The 19,402-nt window shown below is 45.9% G+C and overlaps 1 protein-coding gene across 2 annotated transcripts; it reads right to left on the bottom strand.

Moving 5' to 3' along the window:
• Window positions 1-1,453: 1,453 nt before the first annotated feature.
• PRPH (peripherin) lies at window positions 1,454-6,209 on the bottom strand. 2 transcript variants are annotated; one of them, XM_072654579.1, is made up of 9 exons: window positions 5,609-6,209; window positions 5,016-5,076; window positions 4,688-4,783; window positions 3,971-4,135; window positions 3,718-3,843; window positions 3,387-3,607; window positions 3,045-3,094; window positions 2,117-2,196; window positions 1,454-1,936 (listed from the first exon to the last, which is right to left on the bottom strand). In XM_072654579.1, exons 1-9 carry the CDS (start codon window positions 6,142-6,144, stop codon window positions 1,868-1,870), a joined length of 1,404 nt encoding a protein of 467 aa, XP_072510680.1. In that variant the 5' UTR covers window positions 6,145-6,209; the 3' UTR covers window positions 1,454-1,867. The 2 variants fall into 2 exon arrangements, with proteins under 2 accessions (XP_072510680.1, XP_072510681.1); XM_072654580.1 differs by having other exon boundaries at window positions 1,454-1,933.
• Window positions 6,210-19,402: the final 13,193 nt, after the last annotated feature.

The raw sequence follows: 19,402 nt of genomic DNA, 5'->3' as shown, positions 1-19,402 counted from the left end.
GATGGGGATGCAACCTTCTTCTGACTCCTTAGGAGGCAAACTATGTTATCAACAGGAACTAGGTTGCTACAAAAATTTATTTTGCCGGCTGAGATGAGCATTATTACAACTTAAGAAAGAGGGAGGGATCTCCCTACAAACACAATAGTGATCTTTTCGTAGGTAAGTAGAAAACAAAGTACAGAGTTCTCATATCACCCAAATTCGACTTTACTAAAGAATTCTGAAAGAAATCTGCATTCCCAAAAAACACGCATGTTAACTTTGTTGTGATCTCTTTCCACTCCTGCCCCTCTAGGCAGCCTCACCACCCCCTACCCCCTACCAAAAAAAAAACCAAACTCATGGGAAAGATTACCTCACCTCCTTGAAGTGAGGTGAGAAAGGTAACATTTGCCCCACTCCACCCACCTGCCAGGTGTCTGGACACCCACAATGCATCCTCAGCATCAGCTAAAGAGGTGACCCACAGTTGGATTATTACATTACTTGGGATTTGGGGTTTGGTGGGTACTAGGCCCTAAGCACATGTGTCCCTGTGTACGACTGTCTTCCCCTGTCTTTGTCCACATCCAGCTCCAATGTGTCTGGTTTGCACCTCACCCCTACTTCGTCCCAGTTAGGCCAGGCCCTGCTCCGTGTTCCTCTTCCTGCTCTCCCTTCTCTGTCCTTGAATTGTATGCTGCCTCCTTCCCTCCAAGAAGTGGGGTTGTGTGTTGGGGTGGAGGTGCAGCCTTCTTTCAGGCAAATTCGCATGATGTAAAAATCATTTTTTTACACAGAGATCTGCAGAATGTCCACTGAGAACTTCCAGTATACTAAACAATTTTTCTTGCTATTAACTAACTTGACCCCCTGCTCTGGGAAATTGCCTTGGGGTTTGCTTCTAGAGGAAGGACAATAGAACCTTGACTTTAAGGAGTTACAGCTGTGCTTTTGGATTCTTTATATGAAAGAGCTGACTAGATTATGACTGTGGTGGAAGGATCTTTCACAAGTCTTCTAATATTTAGGAGAAAAAAGCCTCAGTTTACGAGTGCCCCTACCTATGTGTGTCTGTGTTCTCTAGTAAGCTGTTTTTACCTGTTTATATTCACAGAGTAACATGGGCATTTGTAGTGGCAAAAAAACGTAAACAGGAAACATCAGTGTTAAGAGTATATAGCTACTGAGAATAGACGTCATGGAAGGCATTGCCGAAGTTGACCTTTTGTTGTCCCTGGCACAGGGTTCTTTGATGGCATTCCCCTTCCCCATGTTGTAGTGGTGTGACCACATTAAAGGTCAGTCCTATGGCCCTTGAGAGCATTGTCTGGCCTGGTGATGACCCTAGAATCGAGTCAGCCTGGGGTGGGGATAGAGCACATGATCGATCGCTCTGCAGGGTTGTAGTAGTGAAGTAGTCTAAAGCCCTGTCCCACCATCCTATCCCATATCAGGCTCTGAGCCAAGGTTTCTTTTGATGGTAACTTTGTTTTATTTATGATAAAAGCAAAATGCAGAGATTTAGCAGAGATGGGGGAAGGGATCCTGGACGGCATATACTCCCAGGTTGCAGGGTAGGGGGAGTTCCCATTGGTGGGAAGGGGACGCAATTAGGATGGATGCTAGGCCACACATATGCAAAAGGGCCAGAAGAAGCCACACTCATGTTGTGGAAGGAGGAGGTCCTATGTCAGGAGAATTGGAGAATGCATCCACAGCACCAGCTAAAGGGGTGACCCACAGGTGGGTCATTACATTACTTGGGATTTGGGGTTTGGTGGGAACTAGGCCCCAAGCACCATGCAGGGTGTAGGGGCCAGTTCAGACCCCTGATATGGAAGTTTAGGGAGAGGGTAGTAGGCATCTTTGGTTCATTAAAGGCTTAGTAGCTGTGAGTGGAAGACTTATCTAGTTCACTCCGCTGTTCCTTATGGGATTCTGTCACCACCTGCTGGAAAGGATAGGTTTAGTGGGGGTTGAAGTCTGTTGGCCTCAAACCCTCCCCATTATGAAAACTGAGGTTTACCTTTCCCTAACATCTGTCCATCACCCCTACCTCCCTGTTGTGGCTCACAGAAATAAAGAACAAAGCTAAAGGCTTCCTGATGGCTCTCAGGTACTTCCCACTTACCTCCCCATCTCGAGTTTCGATGGTCTTGATCACAACCATCTTTCGGCTGTGGGTGTCCGAGGGAAGTTCAGGCTCAGGCACTTAGGAGAGGAGAATATGGGAGGGGAGAACAGGGAAAGGAGATACTCATCATAACAATAATTTACACGTTTTATATAGTTTCACAGCATTTTAAGGTTTATGGCATTTTGTAGATATACTCATTTGAGCCACATAAAAAGTCTGAAGTACTTGGTGCAAGTATAATTATTTCCATTTTACAAGTTAGGAAACTGAGGATTAGTCATGAGAGACCTAGGTTTGTACCTCAGTTTTGCTTCTGGCTAGTTATGTTACCCTGAGAAAGTCACTTAATCCCTTTCAGTTTCCTTAGTTTCCTCATCTGGAATCTAGAGTTTATAACACCTGTACTCCTTACCTCAGGGTATTATTAAGAAAGGGCTTTCTAAAGCTTAAAATATCATAGAAATAAGAGTTATTAAGTGACTGGCCCAAGATCATGTAGTCACTGGCTGAACTGGGACTTGAGCCTGAGGCCCTTCCAAATCAGAAGTTTGCTAATGAGTGGAGGCTGTGAAGGGCCCAGGTGTGGAGAGGAGAGACTCAGATCTCTTGCCTCCTTGGAGAAATACGGAATAGAAGTTATTCTGGGTTATAAAACAGAGCTGGGATAGGGGACTTAACAGGGATAGGTAGGAAAGACAGCATGGCGTAGTTGAGGGAGCCTGGGATTTGAAGTCAATGGATCTAGACTTGACTCCTTGTTCTATTCCTTATTGATCTTGGGCAAATTACTTCCTGTCTATGAGGGATTTCAGTCCCTTATGACTAAATCCTGTCATCCAATGAGGTAGGAAAATGAAGGCATCTAGAGGTGGAGAAGGTGGTCTGAGTGCAGCCAATGTGTGTGTCTATGTCTGCCACTCACCAGATGTTTTCACGCTGAAGGAGGCAAAGGAGTGAATTGGCACAGAGATCCTGGGGAAAGGGTGAGGGCAGTGTGATCAGAGATGGGGCATTCTTCCACCTGTCTAGTCTCTCAACATCTTCAACCCCTTCTTTTCTCTAGTCCTTTGGCAACTCCTCTCCATCTTCCCTCATTCCGTCCTTCCTTCCCTCTTTGCTTCCTTCCTTCCCTCCCATCTTCACTAACTACCATCCTCTACCCAAGCCTGCTCCCTCTTCCCATTCCCCCAGATTTTCCATCCTCCTTTTCCTTTCCTGCCGTGTCTATCCCCAGCTTCCCCACCTTACACTCCACTACTCCTACCTGCTCTCCTCTCCCTCCAGCAGCTTCCGGTAGGTGGCAATCTCAATGTCCAGGGCCATCTTGACGTTGAGCAGCTCCTGGTACTCACGAAGATGCCGAGCCATCTCCTCCTTCAGCTGTCGGAGTTCTTCCTCTAGTCTGGCAGCCCCAGCCTGATACCCCCCAGCCTCCAGGGCAAACTGCTCTTCCAGCTCTCGAAGTTGCCGAAGCAATGCCTCATTCTACCAAGGGTAGGAGGGTGGCTCTTTATTTGGCCGCTCCCTCCCATGGTTCCCTGTCACCCAAGTTTCAGGTAACTCCCCTGGAAGCCCCAGCATCTGGATGCACTTACAGTCCCCCGTAGCCCATCCACTTCACAGGTTAGACTCTGGATTTGCCTTCGGGACTCATTCATCTCCTGCTTGGCCTGGCGAAGGGCCTCATGATTCCTATTGGCTGCATCTGACAGGTCTGCGTACTGGGTAGAGGTGGGGGAGTCACAGTTAAGGATGTGGGTTCTAGCCCCCTTCCCCCTACCTTGCTCTTCCAACTTCCCTTACCCTCAATCCCTCTTCCCCTGCATCCCCCATCCTCCAGGTCCACACCTTAGACTTGTACCATTCTTCTGCCTCCTGCAAGTTCTTCACCGCTATGCTTTCATACTGAGTACGGATATCTCTGAGTGCTGCTGTCAGCTCTGGTTTCACGGTGGCCTCCACCTCCACCTGCACTTGTTGGCTTTCCAGGTTCACCTGTAGGTCTCTCAGTTCCTGCCACCCAAAGACCACACCCCATGTGGGTCTACCACACCATCCAGATGTACATTTCATGGACACTGGGTTTATACACCCATGTACCCGCACCAGATAGATACTACACCCAAGAGGTCAGAACTTCACCATTCTAGTAATAGGAAAGCCACCCAGGAATAGACAAAGGAACCCCTAAGTCTCAGGCATAGAGACAGATTCAGTCCCGTGTTGCCCACCCTTTCCCCTCTTCTTCCACACCCATAGCATGCCATGTAGAAACGGGGAAAGAAGAAGAAATAACAAAGATGAACAAGTAGGGGTGATTAGAAACTGGTCTCCCCAATAGAGGACAGAATTGTCTTTATCCCCTGGGCGTCTCCTGGGTCTGCTTACAGGGATACAATTCTGCTGCTCACCACCAGACGGCGCATGGGTGTGAGTGAGCACCACCTCTTCAATAGGGGCAGGAGGCAGCTCTCTATGAAGGCCCCTCCTTCCTAATAGACCTTCTTGAAAATTAGATCTTTTCCCTTCCCCTCCTGCCCCACCCTATTCCCATCAGCCACCCACCTCCTCATGGAGCTTTTTGAGAAATTCTATCTCATCCATCAAGGACTCAATCTTCCTTTCCAGCTCCAGGCGGGACAGCGTGGCATCATCCACATCCTGGGCAGGGGCAGGGACAGGTTGTTGAGAGGGCAGGGAGTTAGATTCAATAAGGGTATGAACCTGCTCCTGACTGCATTAGAGATCCCATCCACCTCCCCCTCACCAGTGATCGCTGACTCTTTATCAGAGAAGAATGTGCCCAGGAGGGGAGGTACCCATAGAGATGCCACCACCTGGGGATTGTGCATGAGGGATCCAGGATCCACTTTGGGGGCCATGCCCTGCTTACCTTCCGGAAAAGCACCAGATTATTTTCTGCATCCTCTCGTTTGTGTATCTCCTCCTCCAACCTGACAGGTACAACAGCAAGAGATGAGCCCAGGAAGCACTGCTCAGCCTCCCCCAAGACGTTTTCCTTTGATTCTCTTGGTTCCCACCTGATGAAACAAAAACTAGGGATTCTGGGTAGAAGCCACTCCAGACCACAAAATTAGAGGAATCAGGCACTATTAACTTGATCGCTCTAGGTACTCCTAAGTGTTCCCCTCAAGGGTCTGTGAAAGATTGTATATGGAGGGAGACAGGGATATCCCTGAGAAGGCACAGCAACGGAAGGGCCAGAATACAGGCAATATTATATCTAGCCTGGTGCTGTATCCCTGGATCCAGGGTGAGCCACACCCCAGTTCTGTGTCACCTGGGAGAGCGGCAGAGTGGATAAAGCCACCTGCTACAAATCCCATCTCCTCCCATGTCCCAATCCTCCCATCCCCATTTCCCCCCAACAGATGATTTCTATCCTATCAAGCTTCATGTTCCTTCCTCCCTCCCCACCTTCCCATTCCTTGGACCCCTTTTCTTCTCTGTGCAAGTTCCCCTGACCTTTGCTTGAGAGCAGCCAGATCCTCTGCCAGTCCATCCCTCTCCACCTGCACTCGATCACGATCTCGGCCCAGCAACTCCAGCTCCCGACGAAGCTCACGAAGCTCCTGTTGGCAGAGCTGGTCTGCCCGGGCAGGCTCCTGGCCTCGGACCTGGCTCAGCTCCCCCCGTAGGGCTGCATTCTGTTGCTCCAGGAACCGAACCTTCTCTATGAAGCTGGCGAAGCGGTCATTGAGCTCCTGAAGTTCCTGCTTTTCATTACTCCGTGTGGCCAGGAACTCCTGGTTCAGGGCCTCGGCCAGGGAGAAGTCTAGGCGTTCTGAGGGCAAGCGCAGGGTACCTACCCCAGCCCGGGGGCCCCGGAAGCTCCCCAGACGGACAGAGGAGCTGGGGGATGGAGAGGTCAGCAGGCGGCTCGAAAAGCGGGACCCTGAGGAGTAGGAGAAGGAGCCTGGGGACAGGGAGGGTGGTGCCCCAAAGGTGCGTCGGTATGAGGTGGAGCTGGAGCTAGTTCGAAGGCCTGATAGGTGACTCATGGTGGCTGAGGACTCTGGGTCCACACAGCCAGCCAGGGAGAGACTGCAGAGCAGCTGTGGGGGTTGGGGAGGAGATGCTGATGGATCCAGAGGCTGCTTTATAGCCCAGCCAGGCATGAGGGGGGGCCGGCTCCTCCCACTGGCCTGACTGCTGAGTCTGAGTGGAGGCTGTGTAGGAAGGGGGCTGCTCCATCTCATCTCCCTACTACCATCTCCAGTTCACTCACCTTCTGGCCCAGGGCCTGGCCCAGCATTTCTGACTTGGAGGTGGTGGGGAAAGCAGATTTGTCCACTTAGCCCTGGGATTCCAAAGAGACGCGACCCCAGAATAATTTCAGATGGAATTAATCTAAGTATTTATTGACTGGCTCTTTTGTGCCCAGCATTGTGCTGGGTGTTATAAGGTTTGATCCCTGCCTTCAAGGAAAAGTAAATTGCATGGGAAGGGGACAGATGTGAGGGGACCTGAAAATGTTGTGAAGTGTTCAAGGTGCAGGTGATTAACACAGAAATATAATAGATGAAGGAAGATCTATAGTGACAGAGTTACTGCCCCCTCTGCTTCATGGGTGACAGAGGAAAGATGTGAAAAAACAGCACCACACAGACCCCAGGACACCTGGGCCTTGCTTTGAGCGTGTAGGCACTGTTCCATCCCCCCTCCTTCCAGCCCCAAGTTAAGTCAGAATGAGGTGCAAGGGACCACAGTTATGCTCTGATGGTCCTTTGTTGTATGTGCAGAAAAGTGATCAGAAATGGGGGTGGGTAGGTGCCTCCCTGCTCCCCAGGGTCCTGTCAAAGGCTGCTGCCTGGCGCCAGTTTCCACTGCTAATGGATAAAAGGCTCTCCTCCAACCCCCACCTTTTCCAGCCCCCACCTTGGCCACTTGACTCTGGCCATAGCTGCTGGCCTGCACTCTCAGCCTTAAAGACACAGTCGCTTACAGAGCCGTGCCTGACCCACATCCAGCACTTATGACCTGAGACCTTGGAGGAGCGGGACAGTGGGAAGGGAAGAAGTAGGGGGAAGGAACATTTGGGCTGGCTCTGCACTGATGGAGGTTCATCGAAAAGGGCTGTTTCTCCATTGTATGGATTTATCAGGCTCTCCCCCCTCCCCAGATCTGAGCCCTTCTGTCACAGGCTTTACTGGAAAAGGAGGAGGTTCCAGAGATGGGAAGGGGTGGAGGAAGGAGTGAGGGGAAGGCTTGCTCAGCTATCTTATGAACAGGAGGGGTTCAGGCAGCTCCTGCCAACGTTCATCAAGAGAAAGAGAGGTTGAGATTGATTTTCAGTCTTGAACAGTCAATAGGAGAAGGCTGAACTGGACAGGGATAAAATGGGCAAAGACAGAGATCAGGAAGGGAGGAGGAACTGAGCAAGACTGAGGTAGAGTGAAGAAAAAAATGAGAGCACTAGAGATGTGTGTACACATCTCAACATATTCCCATGAGAGGTGTCCCAAAAGTCTAACTGTGATTTTAAGCTTTAAGAGCTAAAAACTGCACTAAGATTTTTGGGACACCCGTATATCTTTGTTATAAAACTTGCATATAGCTAGATACATGTATCAGCACCCAATCCACATGAACATTGTATATACATAGAATAACCCACATAAAGAAGGACCTGGATATAGTTCCTAGAACTGATCTTTTGGAGACAGGTAGCTTGATGTGTGAAAAAGAAGGCCGGATTTGAATTAAAGGACATGAGTTTGAATCCTGGGTCTGTCACCTATCTGCTTAACCTTGGCCAAATCACCTCTCCTTTCTGGACCTGAGTTTCTTCATCAAAAAATGATCAGGTCGGATTTGATGAATTCTAAGGTCCCTAACTGCTACAGCTCTAATCCTAAGAAACTAAGCCAAAGAAAAAGAGCATTGTGGGCTGGAAACAAATGATATCAGCTTAAATTTAGATAGTGCTTTCCACACAAAAGGGCAGCTAGGAGGTGCAATAGATAGAGTGCTGGGCCTGGACTCAGGAAGACCTGACTTCAAATCTGGCCTCAGACACTTAGTAGCTGTGTGACCCTGGGCAAGTCACTTACCTTGCTTCAGTTTCCTATAAAATGAGCTGGAGAAGGAAAAGGCAAACAACTTCAGTATCTTTGCCAAGAAAACCCCAAATGGAGTGACAAAGAATCAGATACAACTGAAATGACTCTACAACAAAATTCCCTACAAGAGGGAAGGAAATAGGCATTTATATAGCACTGCTATCTGCCAGCCACACGCCCCCATTTTACAGATGAAACTGAGGCAAATTGAGGTTGTGACTTGCCTAGGGTCACATAGCTAGTAAGTATCTGAGTGAGGATTTTAATTTAGATCTAACATGACTCCAAGCCCAGGGCTCTATTCACTGCATCAGCAGACTGTGAGTTCATTGAGGCAGGCAGTGAAAAAGTCTTCTCTGCATTTTATACATAAGGAGAATGGGACAAGAGAGGAGAAGTAACCTGTCCAGGGTCACACAGCTGATAGGGGATGGAGCTAGGAATCAAACAGATTTTCTGACTTTAAGTACCATGCTATACTTCATCTACACAGGAAACAAAGACCTAGATCCCAGTCCCAGCTCTGCCCCTAACTGGCATGAGTTCACCTGTCTTTGCCTCAGGGGTTGAAATAGATCATCTGCAAGGTCCCTTTAAGTTACAACATTGTATGTCTTCATTCTGGTGTGTGTGTGTGTGTGTGTGTGTGTGTGTGTGTGTGTGTGTGTGTGTGTGTGTGTGTAGACTTTGTTCATTGAGAGGTCAGCATTCCAAGGCTCAAGAGTTCAAGGTCAGCCAGCTTCGGTAAGATGCTTCTCTCTGCCCTCCTTTCTTTGCATTTCCTTCTTAGATCAGGCCAACGCCCAGCTCTGCTCAGCGCACCATCCTTTCCTCCCTCCCCTGCTCTCTCCCTCCCTCCCACCAAGTCCCCCACTCCCTCCCCTTTCTGCATTAGTCTCTCCCTGTACCGCTGTTAATGGACATCTCTCTATTACAGGGCTGGTTTTGTGGATAGAGAAATGGAAAGGGAGAGAGATGACCTCAGTCTTTTCATCCCTTTCCCCCAAACCTTCCATGAATGAAGAGTGGAGGGTAGAAAGGAAGAGAATCCTAATCTCTTCATCTTTCTGAGGTAGCCATCCTGTGAGGAGGGGGCCGGGAAATGCCATTACTATTCCTGCCACATTCCTGGGTCCATAGAAATGTCTGGTTTGGTGCTCCTCATTACTTAGGTGGGGCCTCAGTCACCAGAAAAGTGAATTCTTCCTAAGTCATTCAAGTTGGGAGTAACGTGTTTGAGGAAGGGGGAAACCAGATTGTTAATGACCTCAGCTGAAAGACTTCAAGGAGAGCTAGGCTGCTACCTACCCCATTTCTCCCTAGCCAGAACCCATTACCGGCACAAGAACCAGGGAGACACTGAGCTATGGGGGTGGAGAAGATGGACTATCCTTACCCTCCACCTCGTCTTTCCAACAGCTGTCAGCTCTTCAGGTAGGTACAACTACCTGGGGGGCATAGCAAAGGGGTAGTTTGGCCTTAGGGGCTGCCAGGATGGGGGAATGTGGAAAATGGGTTCTGTCCTTTTTTTTGAGGCCTGGGATGAAAGGCCTAGCGCCTCAGGAAATTCACAGTGTACAGGTGTTTATTAAATGCAAACTCTGTACCAGTCACTGTGCTAGATTCTGGGGACACAAAAACAATGAAAGAATCTCTACTCTGATGGAGTTTACATCCTAATGGAAGAGACAGATATATATGTGTGTGTGTGTGTGTGTGTGTGTGTGTATATGTGTTTATGTGTGTATATATATGTATACGTACATTGTGTATATGTGTATATGTATATGTGTGTGTATATGTATATATACACACATATATACGATAAGTATAAGGGATTAAATACATATAAGGTAGTTGGGGAAGGGAGGGCACTAGTTGTTGATGGTATATATGATGTATATGTGAGATGGATCTAGAAAAGCACCTTCCTCTTGAAGGAAGAGCTTTTTGTGAGGTACAGAGGAAAAAGGGGTTTATTCTAGGCATGAGGGATAGACAGTACAAAAGCATATAGCTAGGGGATGACTGGAGTGTTGTGTGTGAGGAACAGAAAGAGGGCTAGTTGTGTGTGAGGAACAGAAAGAGGGCTAGTTTGGCCAGATCATACTGAGGGGGTAGGGAAGTAATATTTTGTGGAGCTGTAGAGATAGTTTAAGGTCATGGTGTGAAGTGCTTTAAAAGCTAAGCAGTTATTATTCAGTCATATCCAAACCCCATTTGGGGTTTTCTTGGCAAAGAAACTGGAAGGGTTTGCCATTTCCTTCTCCAGTCATTTTGCAGATGGGGAAACTGAGGCAAATGGGGTTAAATGACTTGCTCAAGGCCACAGAGTTATTAAGATTTGAACTCAGGAAGATGAGTGTTCCCTACTCCAAGCCTGGCACTGTACCTCCTGTACCACCTAGCTGCCAAGCTAAGCAGAGGAGTTTCTGTTTTGTCCTAGAGGTAACAGGGAGCCACTGGAATTGATTGACCAAGGGAGTGACCTAGTTATATCCATGCTTAAGCAAAATCACTTTGGCAGCAGGGTGGAGGCTGGATCTGAGGCAGGAAAACCAATCAGAAGACTGCTGTAATAATCTAGGTGAGAACTGATGGAGCTGGCAAGGGTTCAAGAGAGCCAGAGTTATCAGTTAGTATCAATGAAACTCCTCCCTCACCCAAGAAATTGCAGGCTCAGTCCTTTGGGCTGAGAGCTTCCTGGGGTGAGCACGTCCATTTCCATTCTCCTGTGTGCTGGGAATCATCACCTCCCAGATCTGTATCTCCAGCCTTGATTTCTAACTTGTTTTCAGCTGCATGTAGGCCATCTCTTCATGTACAGTGCCAATAGAGCAAGACCAGAAGACCATCATCCTTTCCCAAACTGGCTTCCCTTTCACCCCTTTTCTGTCCATGACATCTCATCCAGTCTCCCAAGGTGAATAAAGTCATCTTTGACTTCTGTTTTCTGACAGGAGGAACAAGCATTTATTAAATATCTACTGTGAGCCAGGAACTGTACAGAATGCTTCACAAATGTTACCTGAATGAACAAGTAGCCATCCATTTGTTGAGAGGATAGGATGGAGGGGATGCCTGCTTGTTATGGGTTAGACTGGATGACCTCTGAAGTCCTTTTTTTGACTCTGGATGTCTACAACAATTCAAGTTATCATTGACTTCTGGTAATTTTTCCTTTCAATATCTCTCAGATTCATTTATTTTCCTTTTATTCATTTTCATTGTCATCATCCTAATTTTGCCCTTCATCTCAATTCTCAGTTAGTGTGCCAGCATTCTAGTTCTGGGGTCATTAATCTTTTACGGGAGGTGAGTCATATTCTGGGTAATATTCTCAGAATACAATTTTCTGAAAGCTAAATTATGCATATATGCATATGTAAGGAGAGAGAGAAAGAGAGAAAGGGAGAAAGGGAGAGGGAAAGAGAGAGAGAGACAGACAGACAGAGAGAGAGAGACAGAGAGACAGAGACAGAGAGAGAGAGAAAAATTTTAGCTGAGGAGAGTTAGTTACAATTATCACACTCTCTGGCCCCTATTGCTCTCTTCAGGTGTGATTTTCTCTTTAGTCACCACCCTCAGCTGTACCAGAGATGGAGTTAAGAATTTGCCAAGGGAGAGATAGTGGGAAGGAAAGTTGTGTAAGGCCACTGCTTTGAATAGGGCTAACTCCTATCTACTTAACCAAATCTCCTCCCATGAGAAAACTGCCAGCTTATCCTATATGTGGGAATATTCGATTCAATTTTTTCTTCTTTCCCTTTAGAGAGCTATGCCAATATATATTAGTAAATTCTGTTTTGTTCAGTTTAAGCCTTTAGTTGAGATACCTAGTGATTAAGTAGAGAATCTATTTCTCCCCTTCTATGTTCCCGGCTGACTATAGCTTTCCTTTCATCTGCATTTAATTCTCCAGGGATGCACATACAATGGATGTTATCTTAGAGAAATCAGCTTCCTTTGAAAATATTGGAAATTCTGAGAAGGAACACATTCTCAAAAAAATGAAGATTGGGGATTATGGGCTCACTCTGAGAGCTAGAGGGAAGGAGGGGATGAGGAATGAGGTAGCTTAATTCTTGACAGACAGGAGCAGAGAGCTGCATCATGCTACATCATGCTTCATTGAGCTTCCACCACCCCTAGAGCAACTACTTAAAGAAGCCTATTCATTGAATGGGTGTATCTCACTCAAAGTGAGAATGTGATACAACCTTAGCCTGAAAGGGCCAGGGTCTCACATTGCATCCTGGGCCATCTCCAGCCATCCTGATGAGTATCAGGCCACTGGACCCAGATGGCTCAGGAGAACAAAGTGAGGTTGGTGACCTTGCACAGTCCTCCCTCATTCAAATCAAAGTCAACTGAAGGTCTTGTCATCATCTTGATGTCACGGTCCTCTTCAAGAACGAAGGACAAACACAACAACAACATAGTTCAGCTATAGTCCTAATCGATGCCTCGCTCCTGATTGGAGCAGCTGTAGGGGTGTTGGTGCTGGACAGCTCCCAGTACAGACACTTCTTCTCCCAATGATTCTCCCATGCCTGCTAAGCCATGGCGGCTGTGACAGGACCACTACTCTTATCAGAGCCGTGAGCTCTCTTCTCATTGTGGCAATACAGAGTTTCCAAAGACCCTGACAACAATCCCTTAGCCAGCTTGCACACTTCTCATATCTTGTGACCAAGGCCTATTGGAGAGTGACTTGGACCAGCTCAGGGCCCTGGTTCTGCACACCCAACCACACAAGGCCATCCTCATGGAGGGCTGTAGAATTCTCTGAGGAGTTCTCATAGCTTTTCCTCATCAGTGCAATGAGGTCCAGTGGCAGCTAGGTGACTGAATCTGAAATCAGGAAGATTTGGGTACCAATCCAGCCTCAGATACTTACTAACTGTGTGACCCTGGACAAGTCACTTAACCATGTTTACTTCAGTTTTCTCATTTATAAAATGAACTGGAGGAGGAAATGACAAACCAGTATCTTTGCCAGGAAAACTCCAATTGAAGTCATAAAGAGTCAGACGTGATTGCCTGAAAAATAACAACCAATGAGTTTGTCAGATTAAATTACTGTCTCCTTAACAGGTAAAGAAACTTTGCCAGGAAGGCATGTAAGGCAAAACAAAGGGAGGTAAGAGAGGAAAGAAACTTGGTAGCAGCAGCAAGCCCTGGGGTGAAGAGGAGGAAGAATTGCTGAATTTAAATAAATATTAGAGAGGATCCCAAATAAAGGCACCCTACTATGACAAGTGGATAGGGCTAAGGTGACATTTGGGTGCCCCAGGTGCTGTAGAAGCAAAATGGACTTAATCAGCCATGGAGTATAATACATAATTTATCCACTAGATGGAGCTACATTCAAGCCATCAGACAAGTGGTTTAATCAGGGTATCTAGTGCCCATGTGTGGGTTTTTAACAAGGGTTGCAGTATCCCTACTGTTCAGCAGAGGTCACTTGTCTGCAGACTTAGACTATTACCCTCACCCCAGTTCGAAGCTGGTCAGGTAACGCCAGATTCAAAATATAGTGTTAAAAGAAAAAAAATGGAATATCGTCCTATTAAGGTACATCCCAACTTGAACTGGTCCCTGGTTTGGAGTTTCAGCATTATCTCTACTCTTGCAAATCTTGCCATTTCTATCTCCATAATATCTCTTGCATTCTATTGTTTTCCACTTAGCCAGCTACCACCTTAGTTCAGGCCCTCACCACTTCTGACCTAGATTCTTGAAACAGGTTCCTAAATGGTCTCCTTATGTCTCTTTTCACTCAAGTCCATCCTAGACACCAAAAAAGGCTTTGCTTAAGTGCAAGTATGACCATGTCACTCCTTTACTCAACTCTACTGGCTCCTAATATTTCTAAGATAAAATATAACACTCTCCCCCCAATTTAGCTCTTAAAATACTTCTTGGATATTACTCTCCCTCTCCTACTCTGTGATATAGCCAATGTAGCTTCATCATTCCTCACATAAGATACCCCATCTCTTATCACCACACCTTTGCACTGGCAATCCCTCAAGCCTGAAATTCACACTTTCTTTACCACCTCTATCCCTCTACTCCTTCAAGATGCAGTTCAACCACTACTTTCTGTATCATGCTTTTCTTGATGCCCACAACTAGTGTCCTCCGTACCCCAACTACTTTGTATTTATCCCTTATCTACTTATATGATTTCTTGTCTCTCCAGCTAGATTGTCGGTTCCATAGAAGTAGGGATTATTTCATTGTTTGTATTTTGATCTCTAGCACCTAGCACAGTGCTTGGAACATAGTAGGCAATTAGTAAATGATTGTTTGTTGATGGACCGATTGCACTTAGACTCCAGGTGGCTGCTGCTCTCTGGTCCTAGAGTGTTCTAATGAGTCTGCCCTTCTAAAGCTATAGCTCATGAGCCCTCATCGGTAGGTGGTCCATTTATTAATGTCAGCTGGTAGACACAAAGAGAACACATTTACTAAAGTGGCACAGCCAAAACTGTAGATGCCAAACATTCTGCCCTTCTGATGCTCCAGTGCCCCAGATCAGCCAGGAGAAGACTAAATTCAGACAAACATGACCTTTCCTCTTTGGTAGGGCTGCCTTTCTCCCCCACTGGCCACTTCCTCATTGGACAAGCATCGAAAAAACAAAGACCCATTTTCTTGGCCTTTACCCCATATTTCCACCCCATGGAGACTGTGAACAATTTTATAATTCCAGTTAATATGAAGATGGGAAGGGATATAGAGGAGCCCAGATCTCCCAGAGTTCATAGAAATTATTTGTAAAGAATCCCAAATAGAATAATGATAGAGAAAGCCAAAGAGAAAGAAGAATAGGTTCCTCTATCTAGTCCAAGTCTGCGCAAAAAGATAGCCCAAATCTAGCATTAGCTGGAGGTTGGGGGGCATCAAACAAGGGAAGCCAAAGGGAACTCCAGTAAATGGATCCGAAGTTTGTCAACACAAGGAGAAAGCTATGCCAGGAAAAATATGAGTAAACAGAACACCAAGATAATGTAGAAATTCTATGGGGATCAGAAGGATTCACAGACAAATGACACAATTTTTAAAGTGATGGAATTTATTATGTACTTTTTTAAAAAACCAAGTGGTATATAATAAGATTTGAAACTTCAGACACAATCTTCTTTATGTTCTGATGTATACATGCAGATGCTGTGTGTGTGTAAGTTCAGAATAAAAAAAATTTTTTTTTTAAATACTGTAAGAACGTTTACCACTGGAACAAATCCAGACAGATAGAATAATACCACAACAAGTGAGGCAAAGCTTCGGAGAAAAAATGTCCAGACCACAGAGACTACAAGAATAGCTAGAAGACATGAAACAAGAGAGAAAGAATGAAATTAGAGTTTATAAGGGCTCTAAAGGGAAAAAAGGAAGAATAGCTTAGAATAGAAGGTGGAAAACCTTAACCCAAACAGTGTACTGCTTGAAAAATCAGAACTCAATGACTCCATGAGATAAAAAGAAATAGTAAAACAAAATCAAAAGATTGAGAAAATAGAAGGTTTCTACTGCCAAAAACAACTGACCTGGAACACAGACCAAGGAGATATCATTTATGACGTCATACACCCTGATAACAAATAGGCTATGGGGTTCCCCTTCTAGATAAATTCATCACCACCATAGCTACACAGAAACAACTTCACCTTCCCTGGGTCATTAAAAAGTAATGCATCTCATAATTTCACTCCATGATCCCTCAAGTTCCTATTTGGAAGACTGTCCCAGGGGAGAGGGGGTCAATTGAGGGTGACAAGCTATTTCTCCAGGGTAAGGACCTTGAAGCCTGGGAGACTCCCTGTAGGGAATGATAGAAGGATGAACCTGAAAAGGAAAATTAAGACTTCCTGGAAACCAGAACCAAGACAGCCTTCTCTGTTCCTAGGATGTCATCAATCTGTTGACATGGTTTATGGGAGATGGAACACCTTATCAGTTCTGTTCCTCAAGCCTCTCTCCTATGCCGACTATAAGGCCAGCAACTCAGCCTACTGGGAGAACTTTCCAGGATCACCATTTTCCCAAGGTATTTCATTACCAAGTTAATGGACACTGAAGGCGAGTTTTACCTACTTCTCCTGCTGGACAGAGCTGCCCGTAGGCCAGGCTAATGAATGTCCCTTAGGAACTGGGTCCTGCCCAGGGGTGGTGCAGTTCATTAGGCAGGATGGGATGGTTCACTGAAGAGGAATCAGGAAACTTGATCTTTGGCTCTGGTAGAGTTGCCACCTGTTCACAAAGATTGATAACAACTAAGGGATATAGGTAAGTACAACCTTGAATGGACCATGTACATTTAACAAGAGAGGTCCCCTGTGCCATATTCATCTTGTTAGAGGGACCACCTTGCATAATACTCATACTCATACCAACTCATAATAAGAAACTCTGAACAGAGGATGACAGTATGATTCTGTGTCATTTATTAGCATCGAGAGTCTGGCAATAGGTAAGTAACTACTTCGCAAAAGTGGTATAATAATGGCTGCTTAGGAGAACTTGAAGATCCAGAATCCTAATAGTCAATCAGTCTAGCCACCCAGAGGTGATTGCCAAAGGCTCCACTCACTTTTAAGAGGTTTCCAAAAATATGGGCTCCACAGCATCCAAAGGGCCCGGGGCCTTGCCTGACTTTAGATTTTCCAGGGTTTTAACCTGTTCTTGACACTTAATTTGACAGAGGTAGGCTTACAAGTGACTTAGGAAGGACCATCAAGATCCCCCAAAAAGGAATGTGGATCCTCGAAAACTCCACCAGTCCAAAAAAACCCCACACTTTGTTTTTACATTGTGGAAAAATGAGTATCAGTAGTTTATTCTGTACTGTATTAAGATCTATATCCAGAATCATCTGGGTTCACTTTCTACTTGACTATCAAGGCTGGACCCTGGATTTTCCTACCCTTTGTCCCACGTATGGGCTACTGTCTCATCTGGGACCTGTGCCCCCATAGGACCTCATCCAACCTGATTAACCTCACCCAACCTGATTAACCTCACATCTTCAGTGTAGTGATGGATATCACTACATCCTGCCTTTAGGGAGTGCAACCTTTTTCAAGTTCTTGGCCACCAAAGTCTGGCTGCTTTAGGGAGAATTCAGGTAGCCCTGAGGAGGACGGTAAAGACATACCAAACTCTTTATTAGGTGAAAACAAACGATTACTGACTAATCTTAGCCACAGAAACAGAGGTGAGTGGGGGGAAGGGGGAAGCATTGGTAAACAGCATTGTAAGGCTTACCCTGGGCTTGGGCCTCTTGGGCCACTACATTAGCAAGGTTATGAACAGCTACAGAGAAGAGCATAACAACTTTGTTCAACTGTGGTAAGCTCCCAGGTGTCATTTCTCTCTAGCAATACACGTTTGTAAGGGGAGATGCTATAGCAAAATACTTTGATGTTAATTTCTATCACTAGGGAGGAAATACCTTTTATTCTTCCTTGGGAATCCAATTTTGTTTAGCATAAACAATGTAGAATGGCTTAGGTGATTTTGAGGTTTTCCATTTTGCCCTACTCACAATAACTAGAATAAGAAAGAGACTGCAGAAAGGGTGTAACCAAGTACAAACTCTCAGAAGCACTTAATGTCCATTCCCATGATATACTCATCCTGATTAAAGACCATGACTGTAACCTAGGTGGGGTTTTCCATTCACTTTCACCTTAGTAAGGATGCCTCTCTCCTTGGTGGTCTGCCTCCCAAACCTCCTGATGAAACTTGGGGGGCCGTTAGGTATCCACTGGGGATCATTTGCTGCTCTGTACATATATTTGACACCTCACTCCCTTTCTAGGATTCTGTGATTCAAGGTTAACTCAAGTCTCAGGGGAACCTCTGCATTCATCCTAGATGGATCTGACCCCAAAGTCTCCCAAATTTGAGTAGCTCAAGATTTCCAAATGTAGCAAAAATTTTAGGGACAGCCTAGAGATTGGACAGGACAGAAAGGCCCTTACTGTCGTGCTTGTCAGAGTACAGTTTTACTAGCACCCCTATCACCTGGTGATTGATTGTTTCTGGGTTGTTAAATCATTTTTCTCAGTCATGTCTGACTTTTTGTGAACTCATTTGGGGTTTTCTTAGCAAAGATACTGGAGTGGTTTGCCACTGCCTTCTTCAGTTAATTTGATAGATGAGAACAATGCAGTTCCTGCCTTCCTGCCTGCCTGCCTGCCTTCCTTCCTTCCTTCCTTCCTTCCTTCCTTCCTTCCTTCCTTCCTTCCTTTCTTCTTTCCTTCCTGCCTCCTCTCCCTCCTCTCCCTTTGGCTACTCTGCTCAAAGGAATATAAATTTTGATTGCTGAAACCTTGCAAGATATCTTGGGGTTCATGGGCTAGATTTCCTTCTTAAGGACTATGCCTTAAACCCATGGGTTTAAGGTTTCAGCCCAAGCATTATTCAGGTCCTTTCTGCTCAGAGTGAGTGTAAATAGTGATTGTTTCTGTGAGGGTCTTCCCTTCCCAGATTCTTTTTTTTTTTTTTTAACTAGGCCAAAGAGGCCATTCTTTGCCTCATTTCTTACAGAGGCTTAACCACTTAATGGACTTGCCTCAATCAGACTGAGACTTGGCAAATTAAAAAGGTCAAGGTCTCCCAATGCATCCAGGGCTATCTCCAGTCATCTTGATCTATATCTTGCCACTGGACCCAGAAGGCTTAGGAGGAGAGAGTGAGGCTGGTGACTGCATAGCCCGCCCTCATTTGCAAGTCATGGCATCACCTTGCTCATGTCATGGTCCTCTTGGAGAACAAACAACAACTTGTGAGTAAAAATAGGAGCAGCACCATGGAGGACCCAACTGGAACCAGCCAGTTGGGCAACACAGCTCTTTCTCTTTCTTTCTGTCTATCTTTCTTCCTTTGTTTCTTTCCTTCCTTCTTTCATGGTCTTCTCCAGGAATGAAGGAGAAATAGCAACAGTAATGTTGTCACTGGGCCCAGATGGCTCTGGAGGAGAGAGCAAGGCTGGTGACCTTGCACAGCCCTCCCTCACTTAAATTCAGATTCACTTGTAAGTCATGGCATCATTTTCCTGATGTCATAGTCCTCTTCAAGAACAAAGGACAAACAACATAGATAAGGAAAGTGAGTCAAACCAGGTTAAGTGACTTGCCCAGAGTCACCTAGCTAGTAAGTGTTTGAGGTCAGACTTGAGCTC

The sequence above is a fragment of the Notamacropus eugenii genome, chromosome 3 (assembly GCF_028372415.1).
Source record: "Notamacropus eugenii isolate mMacEug1 chromosome 3, mMacEug1.pri_v2, whole genome shotgun sequence".
NCBI classification, from domain to species: domain Eukaryota; kingdom Metazoa; phylum Chordata; class Mammalia; order Diprotodontia; family Macropodidae; genus Notamacropus; species Notamacropus eugenii.
This window is presented reverse-complemented; position numbering and strand designations above follow the sequence as displayed.

Bases quoted from the DNA above. Each gene is read 5' to 3' on its own strand.
- PRPH (XM_072654579.1), bottom strand. From the start codon at position 6,144: ATGAGTCACCTATCAGGCCTTCGAACTAGCTCCAGCTCCACCTCATAC. The intron at 3,844-3,970 runs GTGTGGACCTGG...ACCTCTACCCAG, and splicing joins AAGAATGGTACAAGTCTAAG to TACGCAGACCTGTCAGATGC. The intron at 3,095-3,386 runs GTAGGAGTAGTG...CCCTTTCCCCAG, and splicing joins CTGGAGGGAGAGGAGAGCAG to GATCTCTGTGCCAATTCACT.